The 13,630-nt window shown below is 36.0% G+C and overlaps 1 protein-coding gene across 4 annotated transcripts in view; it reads right to left on the bottom strand.

The window, feature by feature from the left end:
- Window positions 1-625: 625 nt before the first annotated feature.
- Window positions 626-13,630, bottom strand: part of LOC128527786 (spectrin beta chain, non-erythrocytic 4-like) — a 73,740-nt gene continuing 60,735 nt past the window's right edge. For 3 of the 4 annotated variants that reach the window (XM_053500364.1, XM_053500365.1, XM_053500366.1), the window contains 5 exons: window positions 11,821-11,905; window positions 11,429-11,625; window positions 10,250-10,953; window positions 9,815-9,875; window positions 6,157-7,825 (listed from right to left, as the gene is read on the bottom strand). In XM_053500364.1, coding sequence (XP_053356339.1) covers window positions 7,526-7,825; window positions 9,815-9,875; window positions 10,250-10,953; window positions 11,429-11,625; window positions 11,821-11,905 — 1,347 coding nt within the window. In that variant the 3' untranslated portion in view covers window positions 6,157-7,525. Of the gene's footprint in view, window positions 2,150-5,419; window positions 5,463-5,935; window positions 6,107-6,156; window positions 7,826-9,814; window positions 9,876-10,249; window positions 10,954-11,428; window positions 11,626-11,820; window positions 11,906-13,630 lie in introns of those variants that run through there. The other variant, XM_053500368.1, reaches the window with a different exon arrangement.

The following is a 13,630-nucleotide window of genomic DNA, read 5'->3' as shown; positions in this document are numbered from 1 at the left end:
AAAAAAAAATCAGCAGACCACACAAAATGAGAAGCAAAGGCAATACATGTACTAGGAAACAATTTATTCTCATGCAGTGCCTGAATACTGCAACGGTTTAATAAAAATATTGATGTGCACATTTAACACACAAAAACACACACACGCGAGAGTGTGACACAAGGAAGACTACGGGGTTTAAAATCAAATGCCTGAGTTCTCATTACCTGGATGATGTAAGCACACACACACACACACGGCTTATTGTTCCAGTCTGAACATACATTACGTGGACTTTAGGGAGACACAGACATGACATTTTTGTCCCTGTAAACACTGAAACAGGAAGCAACGACCTTTGTAAGGAATTTAGTCACTTCCTTATTCCACTGGAACAGGAAAAGGGCATTTCATCAATGCTCTGGCTTATTCTCAAAAATAAGGAGGCAAAAAATACACACCTTAGTTCCAATCCTGATTTTAACGCACCCATAAAATCTTTCCCATCCCTGGCTGATGAGAGATGTTTTTTAGATTACCTTTAAATGAGAGGTTTAATTAGAAAATATTGCAGACTGAAGGGCCACAATGTTCACGGAGGGCATTACTGCACTCTCAGATATATATATATATATATATATATATATATATATATATATATATATATATATTTTTTTTTTTTATTTTTTTTTTGTCACTTTTTCATTCTTTTTTTGTCAAATGATAGATGTTAAGTGTAAACTATAAAACTGTAAACTCTAACATTTGATTGTCTGTGTTTAGATTTTTATCCCTATAAATTGTACACAATAGCTAAAGGAAGCATGTTACTTTACTCTGCTAGTCAGTTACCTGTTAGCGTGGTAACTGGTTATTTGCTAACCAGTTAAAAAAAAACTTAGGTAGACCAAAGAAAATAAATTATTAAAACTGCAAAGAAATGTATTAATAGTACTTTAGTTACTGTTTGGCTAACCAGCTAATTAGCAAGCTAGTCTTATTGGGTATCTAACTAGGCCATAACTTCTAAACAGAATGTGACAGAGACTGTGGGTGTACAGTAAATATCCAAAGAAACATTTTTTTTTCTTTCTAATCTCTTATTAGTTAGCAAACCAGCTGAATGTCAAGCCATTATGACTGCATAAAGTCTAACACTCAGTGTGGAAAGCTCCCCAAAAAACACTTCAGCTACATTGTTCTCAACACTGAAGGAAATGTGACCTACACACTTTTTCCATCCCCAACAGCACAAATACACACTCATTAGATGATGTTTACAAGGGCGTTAAAAGCAGCATTGGAAGGCAGGCTTCAGGCTTTACAGTCCCCTGCATGGTAATTGTCTTTACTTTATTTCATACATACCTCTAGTTTCTCAGTCTGTAACTTTAGGTCAGTATATAGTTCATGCTTGAATAATCACACAATCAGTGCTGTTATGATGTACAAAGTGTCATGAAGCTTTTAAAAAAATCATTAAATAACTTATTGATATAAAAGAGCAAATCAACAATTGGCATATTTTCATTCTCATCAGTAGGTTAGAAGTGAACAGACACTGACAGGACTCATTTGAACAAAGATTAAAATGTCTAGCAGTAGTGTGTCAAAGTGAATATTAGATCATAACGCGAGTCCATGTGCTTTAACGTACAACTTCTAGACATTTCATAATGGACATGAATAAATAAAAACATTCATAAACTGTATAAATTAGAAAAACAAACTATAATGAGCTCAGTGTAACATCTCTTGCATTATTCTTTGTTTGGCCTAAAAAACTCTAGAGGCCACCAGGAGTTGCTTTAATCCTTCTAGGTAAATCCACTTGGATGGAAATCAGAACAGAGAGAAAGAGTGTGCCATTTTCTCCATTTCTCTTTAATTTTGGTGTGACATCAGACTATTTGCTGCAGTATAACATAATGCAAACTGTCAGGAAGGTGAGTCTTTATTTCTTTTTTCCACTCTTTTTCTCCATTTTCTCGCCCTTGTCTGAGCGTTCAGACCCCCGATCGGCCCTGTCTGATTTCTCCGCTCGGCTGCCTTCCCTCCGTGTGCCCTCGTCTGTAGATGAGGTAGTTGGATGAGATTGTCCCCATTTAGCGATTTCCTCATGTTCGCTTATACTCGCAGAGATGCTGGAGATCCAGCCTTTCATATCGTCCTGTATTCCCAAAAAAAAGAAGAAAAAAAAAAAGAACAGGATCTTAGCTCTGCTTTGAGTTTTGAAATGAGATCTATAAAACAAACCAAACTTAATTTAAAACTTTATGTTTTTAACAGTCAGTGTCATTTTTGTTTGTACGAAATTATTAGATATGGTTAGCTTGTCTAATGTCAAATTTTACCCATCTGCTCAATAAGACATTTATATTGAGTTTTTTTATGACAATTCTTTCATTTAATTATTCCTGTCTATAAAACACAGAAATGTTTCTGGGAAGAAAACAAACAAACAATAATGTGTAATGTAGATAGTGCACTCTTCTTATTTAACACTTTGTTTAAAGAACATGTTTCCTTGTCTTTTGTTCTTCTTGTTGTTACTGTATGAGTAAGAGTACATCTTGATTTTGCAATTATATTCCAAAACTTTTTAATCTGCTTTCTTTGGAAGCCATTTTCTCATTGACTTGGATTTGTGCTTTGGGAAGGTGAATATTTTTTCAGCTGTCTAATGGAGGCCTGCAGTTTTTGCAACAAAATACATTGGTATTTGGGACTATGCATTATTCCCACCTTAAAAAGAGGCTGCCCAATAACGCGATGCTGCTGCCAATACAATGCTTAAGCAACTTGGATACTGTATATGGAAGAGCTTTCTTGATGTTTTGGAATTAAGCATAAAAAAGGTATTATTTTGCTTTGTCAGGTCCTAAAGCGCCATGAGTTTGTCAAATTTAGTTAGGCTTGTGTGTTTTTAATTTATTCTGGGAGAAAGAGTTTTTTGTCTAGACACCCCACCCAGAGCCTAATCATGTGAAGAATACAAGAGGTGGTATACATTGTCACATGATACATTTCTATATTTTATTTAATGTTGCCATAGGTCTCTTGGTATCCCTGACAAGGTTTTCTTTTGGGTTTTTTTCTTCCACTTTTGAAGAATCTCCTGTTCTATGTGCTACTGTGGTTGCTCACTTTTTTCTTTTTTCTTTGATCAGATTTACTTCATTGCTAACAGGTGTTGGCGATATCTACTTCTAAATATCAGTTGGAAAGTGATTATTACAAATGTATACAAGTCTTATTCAGATAGTCTTATTAAAGTAAATTTATTTTTAAAATTCTACAAAAGTGCGTGCACACCTACACAACCTACCTATTATATTTTTACCCCCTTTTTTTTTTTCTCTTAGTTTTCGGCAACAGTTTGGGTAAAACTCCTTTGTAGGTGTCAGTTGTGTACATGATTTTGGCCATATAGTATATATTCTGCATATAGATCATTTTAATAGACGTGAGTAAATAGCTACATATGAATAAAAGCAAAAGTGCTGAAATACATTGTCAAAAAGTTATTGTGTCAGAAGTCAAAAAGTTGTTGTGTCACAAATAGCTGGCTTGGAAGAAGCAAAATTTGAAAAAAAAACTCAATCCAACTTCTAATTTGGGCCGTTGTGTAAAGCGTAAATAAAAAAAGAAAACAATGGCATGCAAATCCTTGTTAACCCATATTCAATTTAAAACCACAAAGACAAGATATGAAATGTTTAAACTGATTAACTTTTTTGTCTTTATTAAATATTTACTCATTTTGAATTTGGTGCCTGCAACAAGTTCCAGAAGAGCTGGAACAGGGGCAATAAAGTCTGGGAAAGTTAAGAATGCTCCAAATGCACCTGTTTGGAACATTCCACAGGTAATCAAGTTAATTGGAAACAGGTGAGAGTCAGGATAAAAGGAGGATTCCGAAAGGCTGAGTCATTCACAAGCAAGGATAGGGCACGGTTCACCACTGTGTAAGCAAATAGTCCAACAGTTTAGGAACGACGTGCCTCAATGTAAAACTGCAAAAAAGTTTAATATTAAGTGTAAAAGTGTGCTGAGGTCTGACGAGTCCACATTACAAATTGTTTTTGGAAATCATGAACATTGCATCCTTCAGGTTAATGAGCAAAAGAATCCTGACTGCTATCAGCACAAAGTTCAAGCCGGCATAAGTGATGGTATGGGGGTGTGTTAGTGCCTAAGGCATAAGTATTTTGCACATCTGTGAAGGCACCATTGATGCTTAAGGGTACATAGGTTTTGTAGCAAAATATGCTGCCATCCAAGCAACGTCTTTTTCAGTGGCGTCCCTGCTTATTTCAGAAAACAATGCCAGGCCACATTCTGCACGTGTTACAAAGGTGTAACTTCATAGTAAAAGAGTGCAGGTACTAGACAGGCCTGCTTGCAGTCCAGACCTGTTTCCTACTCAAAATGTGTGGCGCATTATGAAGCGCAAAATCGCCAACGCAGACCCTAGACTCATGAGCTCTTGAGTCATACATCAGGCAAGAATGGGGAAAAAAATTCCATCTAAAAAGCATCAATCATTAGTGTGTTCAGTTTCTAAACGCTTATTGAGTGTTTTTAAAAGGAAAGGTGATGTAACACAGTGTTCAAAATACCACTGTCCCAGCTCTTTTGGAATGTGTTGCAGGCATCAAATTCCAATTGAGTGAATATTTGCAAGAGAAAATTAGCTTTAACAGTCTGAACATTGCATATCTTGTCTTTGTGGTGTTTTCAATTGAATATGTGTCAATTGTTACACAATGTCCAAACTTCGTTGGAATTGGGTTTTGTATTCTGACACCTAGAAATTCCAATATGTTCATAGATGTGTGATTTGTAAATTTTGAATTGTATTTTTTTTTTAAACCAAAGACACAATATCGGCTGCCATTTCCCCTCAAGTTAAGCTCTCTGCATGCTACTGATTAAACTGATCTACATCGTAGCATTTTCTATTATCTATAGATGAATGAAAATAAAAAGGTGCTTAATTTCTAAACAATTTTTTAAATAATAGATAACTGGAGCTTTTAGTTCCGTATTGGCCACAAGAATACCGAGCCATATGGACAGAATAACCCTCACAATCATCACCTTCTCATACACTATACATCATTCCAGTATAGCAGTCTGTTTACCACTGTGTTTATTTGGACATATTTGGACATAGCTTCTTGTTCTTGTTACCCCCACTGCCATCATGTAATACAATATAAATATATATGTTTTAGTTTGATGAAGCGCGAAAAAGCAAAATTAAGAATTCCTTATTTCTTATAAACAGCAAATTCATTCATGGAATTTAGGAAACTGTAGTAATAACAAATTTGATTACATTGCAAGATTTCAAAAGTACTACACATTAGACGTTCTCGTAACAAACATGGCGCACCAAATAGTGGACAGGGTGAACTTTTGGACACAATCTTACCTCATCTTTAGCATGGAACAGGAACTCACTTCCTTCTTTAGTTCTGGGATAAAAAAAAAATGTTAATTACAAGTGTATACAAGTCTTATTCAGATAGTCTTATCAAAGTAAATTTATTTTTAAATCACTTTACTTATTAAAGAAAAATCATCTTAAATAAAATTTTATTCAATTAGTTTTATCTAAAAAAAACTTTTTACATATATTTTTAACATTATATATTTCCATTTCATTTGTATTAATTTTATTTTACTGTTTGTTGATATTTTTTAATAAAATATTTTATATAGATAATTTTAATTAACATTTTTAAATAGTAAAGAATTTGTATAAGTAATAAGATTTTAACTTACATATTTTATACAGTATTATTTACTTATATATTACTTTTATATTATTATGTTTTTCCCCTTTTTATGCCATTTTACCTTGCTTTTCATTTTTATTTTAAATTTTATTTTAAATGAATAATATATTTTTCTTCCCTATTATTTATTTGCATTGTAAATTGTTTACTTAAGTGTAAAGACGTTTTTCTTCTTCTTGTATCCAAGGTTGATGTCACAGGAGCAGTTGCTCATAGTGAGACGTGGCTCGTTGTTGTATGTAGATGTTATGTTCTTTGAATCCTTGAAGAAACCAAGTTCACCTTTATTCAGTACGCAGTAAAGATTCACCCAAGATCTGCTGTAAAACGTAAAAAAAAAAAAAAAAGAAGAAGAAGCTAGAGTTAGCATCAAAATGTATATTTAACTCTTACTCACCTGCTGAAAGAGCAAAGGATAAATCCTTAACAGAGCGATCAGGCTGCTGTGAATAAAAAACCCCCACCATGTCACAGTGCTGCACTTTTGTGACTTACCTTTGTGGAGAGGCAGGATATCAGCCAGGAGCATAAAACAAACAAAGAAGAGAAGAAAAGTTTGATTAATTCCTTGAGTAGTGGTGATTCATTAGTCAAGTTAATGCTAAGGTAAAACTTGCTGCAGTGAGAGAGCACGTTCCTATGGACTTTTCCATCCATCTGTTTTGATGCTGACCATAAACTGATATCCAGGATGTCCAAAGATAGCAGTGTTTCGCAATGGGTACATTTTTTATGATCTTGGATGTTCATTTTATATGGTCAGGACTTTTTAACTGATGTTTCCAGTTTCTCCCTGAACCTCGTCATCAGTGTGTGTGTAAGTGTAGACTGGGAGATTAGAACAATATACCTACAGTACAAGCACCTCTAGCATTTCTAAGCAACCTACAGTAATAAGAGACCGATATTGTGCATAAAAATAAAGCAAAAAAGGCCTTTTATGCATATGAATAAATTCTCATATCACAATAAAAATGGGATTGATCAATGGAACATACTCAAGTGCAAAGGTCTAAATAATAAGGCATAATAAATACCAATTGTTCATAGCCAGAAAAAAACGTATGTTTTGGCTGTTACGAAAGATCATTTAATGGGAGCTCAGTGGGTTTTTTGAAAAACTAAAAAAACATCTGGATGGAAAAAGAACCTACAAGCAGCACTTACTATGCATGTAGATCATTTTATGTGTACAGGCATAAAAGTAAAAGGCAGCTCTCCTGAATTTGTATAAGGCTAGAGAATAAAATGACCACACATGCTGCTTGGCCTCAGGGGGAACCGATGGGAACTGCCAAGATTCACTCTGTACCATACCTTATAAGCTGTGGATTCAAAAAAGACAGCAGGTGTCGGTCTTCTGCCAAAAGATGCTAGCAGCTAGCATCAAGAGGTCATGCAAGTTGCAAGCTGTGCTAACGGCACACTATTTAATAGCATTAGTGAGGGAAAAATTGTTACAGAACCTCTAATCAATACAAGCAAAAAATAATAGCTTACTTTTGTTTAATTAAGATACTTTTTTTTTTTACTAACTTAAGCTGTTTAAAATAAATGACAGCTCAGACAAATAGAAAATAGCATTTTTTAACTACTTTGTGTTGACTGCAAATGCTTAAGAAAAAATGACAAACTATCAAGCACTGGTGCACTAGTGGATGCTGTTTTTGGTGTTAGCATACAATAATCATGCTAAGCCCTTACTGGCACAACTGGAACAAGGTCAGTAGCATGCTACGTTATGCGCATGCCACAGGTTTTAGGTTAAAAGGACCCCACCTGTTGGAGCTTTTCTTCTGGCTCTCTATGTCTAACTTGCGGAAGAGGAAGCCCTCACGCTGAGCATGATGGGAAGGTGGCTGGGGGACAGAAGAGGTGCTTTGAGCAGGAGCAGAGCGCGAACGTCGGGTATCGCCTTGTGCCCCATCTTTGGGCCGTGGCCGTCTCCGTGGTTTTGGACGGTCTCGAGCTCGTGGTCGGTCCAGCCGCGATGACTTTTCTGGAAATCCATTTGGAAGGCGAGGAACCTCTCCTCGAGCCTAAGATTTTAATCATATTTTAATTCATATTGATTAGATGATTCACTTTATTATAACATATTCTAGCCCATAACCATGCTATCCTTAACAATCAATGTAATAATAATAGGGAGATAAGGATAATAAAAAAAATAATTAACTACCCACACAATTCTGAGAAAATAAAATTACATAAGTTTGGTCAAAAACCTTCTCCTTCAGTGTTTTCTCTTTCTTTTTATAATTTTCAACATTGTACATTAATACTGAAGACATCCAAACTATCAAAGAACAAATATGGAATTATGTAGTAAGCAAAAAGTGTTAAACAGCCTAGAATATTATTTACATTTTAAAATGTTCAAAGAAGCTATATTTACCTTTGATGAAAGTTTGGCACACTCATAGCATTCTCCCATCTCTTACCTCATTCACAAGGTAATAGCCTAGAATAGATTTCAATTAATCTGTGACATTATTTGCCTTCTTAATGTGTTTTAGAAGATCAGTTGTCTTCTGCAGGGGAAGGGCAGGTATGGAGTCGATAACCCTATTAGTGCTACTACAACTACTGTACAAATCCATATTACGTAAGATAAAAGAAGAATAAAGATTTTACATAAGAAGTGAAGATCAGTCAATCTGAAAAATCTCAAGAACTTTAAATGTATCCACAAATACAGTCGCCAAAACCGTCCAACGCAAAGATGAAACTGCCTCTCATGAGGACTGTCTCAGGAAAGACCAAGATATACCTCTGCTGCAGAGAATAAGTTTATTATAATTATAATAATAATTATTATTATTATAATCATATTATAATAATTATTATAAGAGTTATCAGCACCTCAGATTAGAGCCCACAAAAATGCTTCTCTGCGTTCAAGACATACTGTATTTCCTCAGCCTCTTACTTTGGAAGAACATCAAGCAGAAGAAACTTTCAAGGTCCAAAAAACTAGAATGGACATTAGATAGGTAAAACTGTCCTTTGGTTTTATGAGTCCAATTTGAGATTTTTGCTTTTAACTGTTGTGTCTGTTAGATATAGAAAGGGTGAATGTACAGTTCTGAATGTGTGGTTCCCATTGTGTGGTTTCAGTGGGACACTTTTTGTGACAAAATCCACTTTTCATGAGACAAAACTACATTTTACCAGTTTGGCAACCAGGGCATTTTGCAGTGACATGCCATCCCATCTGGTTTGCACATGGTGGGACCATCATTTGTTTTTCCAAAAGGACAATAACCCCCACCACACCACAAGTTATGTAAGAGCTATTTTTCTAAAAAGGAGAGTGATGGAGTGCTGCATCAGATGTCCTGACGATCTAAAACTATTTGAGATAGTTTGGGGTTAGTTGGACTGGAGAGTAAAGGGAAAGCAGCCAACCAGTACTCAACACCTCAGGGAATTCCTTTAAGATTGTTGGAAAACCATTCCACATGATCACCTCATGAGGCTGACTGAGAGAATGCTAAGAGTGTCCAAAGTTGGCATCAAAAGAAAAGGTGAAGAACTGAAAATATAAAACATGTGTTATTATGTGCTATTTAACATATTTTTGTTGACTACCAATTTTTTTATTTAGTTTCTTATATATTTTTTCTGTTAAAATTTCAACATCTTCAGTATTAATACACAATGTTTACAACACTTTTTACAACAGTGATCAAAGCATCTTTAAATACACTTTAAATGATTCTCTCATCAACGAGAGGTTTCTACTAAGCAAACTTTCGTTATTTTCGGGCTTTTGATTTTTCTTCTCCCAAATTCTTCTTCTTTCTGAAATACCTAATTCAATATCCACATCACTGGTGAAGTCACTGAGATCACATTCTGATGTTTGATGCAAGAGTGAAACTAATGACCTGTATATGCATGATTTTTTGCAGTTAGCTCTGGCCAGATGATTGGCTGATTGTATAACTGCATAAACTGGCGAATGTACTAAGTAGGTTTTTCTATTAATATGTAGGAAAAAAAGTAAGAGGTTGTGAATTCACCTGTGCTGCTTCTCTTTCTTGAAGCTGTTCCACAATTTCAGCTAAGGTAGAACGTTTCTCTCTGCAATGAATTAACAAAGCAATTAATAAATAGATGAACTAATTAACTAAATTAACCAAATTCTAACTAGAAACCTTTTGATATATATTGTTATATAAGGGTTCATATAAGCAGCTCGGAAAAAGCAACTAGCTACTTGTGTTAATCCTTGAAAGAATATAAAAAAGCAATGACAGTTTAAAAAAATACAGTTGTGTTTGTAAGTAGAGAAGAAGAACAATGCTAACGGAAGAGAACAAATGTTTTGTACAAAGTGAGCTAAAAGTAATCTATGATGATGCTGCTGAAATCAGATACTGCCAAGTTCATCAAAATGCAGACCGATAGGACGAGCAACTCTGGTGATACAGAAATGTAATACACCACTGTCTCACCCTCCTCCTCCTGATCGTTTATCTGATGGTTCCCTTTCATGTTCGCTGCTTTCTTGTCTCTCAAGCCGATGTCGATCTTTTCTCCGAGTTTCATATACTTCCTGTTCGCTGGATGTCTGTCTCTCTAGTCTCTTCTCTCTCTCTGCCCTTTCCCTCCATACTTCCTGTGGAAGCTCATCTCTCCTCGCCTGAATCAGCTGTTCGTTAGAAAGCTGACGTTCCATACGAAAGTCCTTCCCATGAGGGCGTTGCTGCTCCACTTGCAATTCAGACCGACTGCCTCCACTGCATCCTGGCTCCTGAAGCACTACCTCTGCCATTACATTAACATCTATTAAGGGGCGCACTGGTTCACGCACTGGTTTTATCGGAGTGCTTTTAAGTTCTGTGGGCACTCCAAGACCTGCAGCGATCCCCAGGAGACCGCTGTTTCTTGCCTCCTGGATTCGGGATGATGTGCCTGGTCCACTAACGATTGGTGTACAGTTTAAGACTGTGGTCCCAAGTCTCCTAGATGCAGGTGGTGGAGATGGCTGAGCCATGTTTCGCTCTCCCCAATAATCCCGCTGCTCATAAATGGTCTGTTTGTGAAGTGATGAAGGGCTGCTGCGTGCTGGAGATGAATCCTGAGGGTCCAGAAAAACCTTACGACCCAGCAAAGGCGTTGGAGGCAGCTTACTTTGCTCAGCCTTCATCTTTTCTACCTGCATGGAAAAGAAATGGTAATGTTGTTATATGCTTAATTATTAGAAACTGCATGATTCATGCTCATGTGCTAAGGAACGAGGGACCATCACAAAAAGACCCTTGAAGAGCCCATCCAAGGTACAGTATTGAGGAAGGAACCAAGTTTATGTAGACATCTATGACTTTTATATTCATTCATTATGATTATAATATTCATAATTCATATTGGCAATTCAGACAACTGATCTACCTGCATGATTTTGGTAAGTGGAGGGAAAACAAGAAACCATGAGAACACGTGTGACTCTGCACAGACAGTAACCCAAGCTCAGGATCAAATCAGGGACCAGGAAGGACTCTCACTGTGGTCTATTAGCTTATGTAATATCAACATTATGCTAGTTCGTTATTTTTACTAAACAATATTAGTATATACAGCATCATACAAGCAATTGTATACACTGTCATTTTGCTGTCTTTCTTTAAGCTCACCGTAGTGAGGCGGCGTAATGAGCTAAATCTTTCTTCCCAGGCTGCAGCTGCTTTCCTGAAGGACTCGTGTCGGCGAATGAGCTGCTCGACTTCGTCTACGCTGCTACCGAGTTCCTGACTGATCAGGAATGCCTCCTGACATGAGAGCCAGGACTCAGCGACCACTGCCTCCTGAGCAAACTGATGAACTTCTAACACTGATAAGAGAAACACAAAGTGACGGAGACAGGAACAAAAAGAGTCAGAGAGTTGAGGTTAGATAGAGTTGAGCGGAAAGAAACAAGTAAATTAAGAAAAACAATTACAGAGCAGTGAAGATAAAGAATTTACTCATGTTATTTATGCATATTATACTAGGATTATTATTATTGCTTCACAGTGTGATGACTTACTGTGCTGTAGTTCCTCCCAGTGTTTATCCCATTTTTCTGTCAGCTCTCTCTGTTTGGCCAGAACTTTCTCCAATTTCTCTTTAATCTGAAAAACATAATCACTAACCCTCAGACTCGTGCCAGATTGATTTGCCCTTAGGCTGATAGAAGTGCCCAAATTTAAGGATCAGTAAAAAAAATAAATAAAAAAAATGTATGCAGTGCAGGAATAAAACTATAACCACAGCATCACTTGGATTCTAACTTGCTGATAGAGTTAAACTTTTACAATTTTGTCTCTGGAGAGTTTACCTGTAAATCTGCTACTGGATATGAACATACTGTATTGTTGACTTGTTTAACACTGTAAGCTGTTTGTTTTTATATGTATAGGTTGTGCATAAAATCGTTCCTTGATGATGTATAAATGAGGTTGCAATCCTATAAGAATCACTGCTACTTTTATGGGTCTTTTTCACTACGGTCTCAAGCACAGATGCTAATACTGTATGCTTGATCCCAAAGTTCAATATCTTTGCGTAATGTGAACACTCCATATAGTTCCTGAGTATGGATCAGCATACTCTGCTATTGGAGGTCTTAGGACTGTACAGCATACTCTGGCAAGTTTCGAATCAAATACATGAAGTGAGCGGGAAGTGAAGTTTCACGCTGTTGAGAGTGCGTCAGATGTGCCATCTGTCTCCTCCAAAATCTCTTATACTCTACTTAATGCTCAAAGTAATTAAACATATTGAGTACTGTTAACTTTAATAATTACAAGTAGTTCACATTAATAGACCTTGATGTGTATTTAGAACTTTTTGGTATTTATGAGTTTGTAGAAATTACACTTTTTAAGTTAGTTGAACAACTTTGATAAGCCACAGTAACTGTCTCCTACCAACTTAAAATCTTTCAGCCTAGCGATTTTGTGTCTAACTTCATCAGTGCACATGTAAACTCCCCACGTTGAATTGTTTTGATCAAGATGGTGGATTGGTCTGTCTTCGCATGATGCTGTATATGTAAATCTGGTATAATCTTTATAAATCTGGTGACCCTAAAGTTAATGTTTTTGAATTATGTCATCTGATACTTTGGTGTTGCTCAATTGGGTTATAAATAGAATGTGGTTAGACACGCACAGGAGAAAACGTAAGCTCCACTTTTTGCTACCTACTGTTTAGGAGGTAAGAAAGCAAGATTTCTTGTAATTGGCAAATATCAATCTTTAATTTGAACCGACTACTTTACTTGCTTAAACTGTTTAGTTTTTTAAATTGTCAGGTTTTTAGGGTTTGAATATAAATCCTGAATTCCTATTAGTTTTAGTTTTAGTATTAATATTCATAGATTTTGTAATTTCAGATTTAACTGAAGAAAAATAAAGAAAATTACTTATTTGATTTGTAACAGGGCACTAGTGGCTCAGTGGTAGGTATTTCGGTTTAATTCTCAGCCACTGGATAAAGTGCCTGTCCCAAGCCCAGATAAAATGGGAGGGCTGCTTCATGAAGGGCATCTGGTGTAAAGCCTGTGCCAAGCTTGTGGTCGGACCGGATGGTCCACTGTGGTGACCCGTTGCCGAGAACAGGCAAAAGACCAACAACAATTTCTATGATTTGCAACAACAAAAAAAAATTGTTTTACTCCAGATAATCCAACATCCGCTGTCTGCTGTCAAATGACATACAGATTACTTGATAGCAATAAGTATGTACTGTAAATAAAATTGCACAATATGAGGTCTTATGACATCGATGTTCTCAATGATCATAAAGGGGTTAAAAAGTATACTTGGTGTAAGACATTAGTTAGAAAAAATTAT

This window comes from Clarias gariepinus, chromosome 7 (genome assembly GCF_024256425.1).
Source record: "Clarias gariepinus isolate MV-2021 ecotype Netherlands chromosome 7, CGAR_prim_01v2, whole genome shotgun sequence".
NCBI classification, from domain to species: domain Eukaryota; kingdom Metazoa; phylum Chordata; class Actinopteri; order Siluriformes; family Clariidae; genus Clarias; species Clarias gariepinus.
This window is presented reverse-complemented; position numbering and strand designations above follow the sequence as displayed.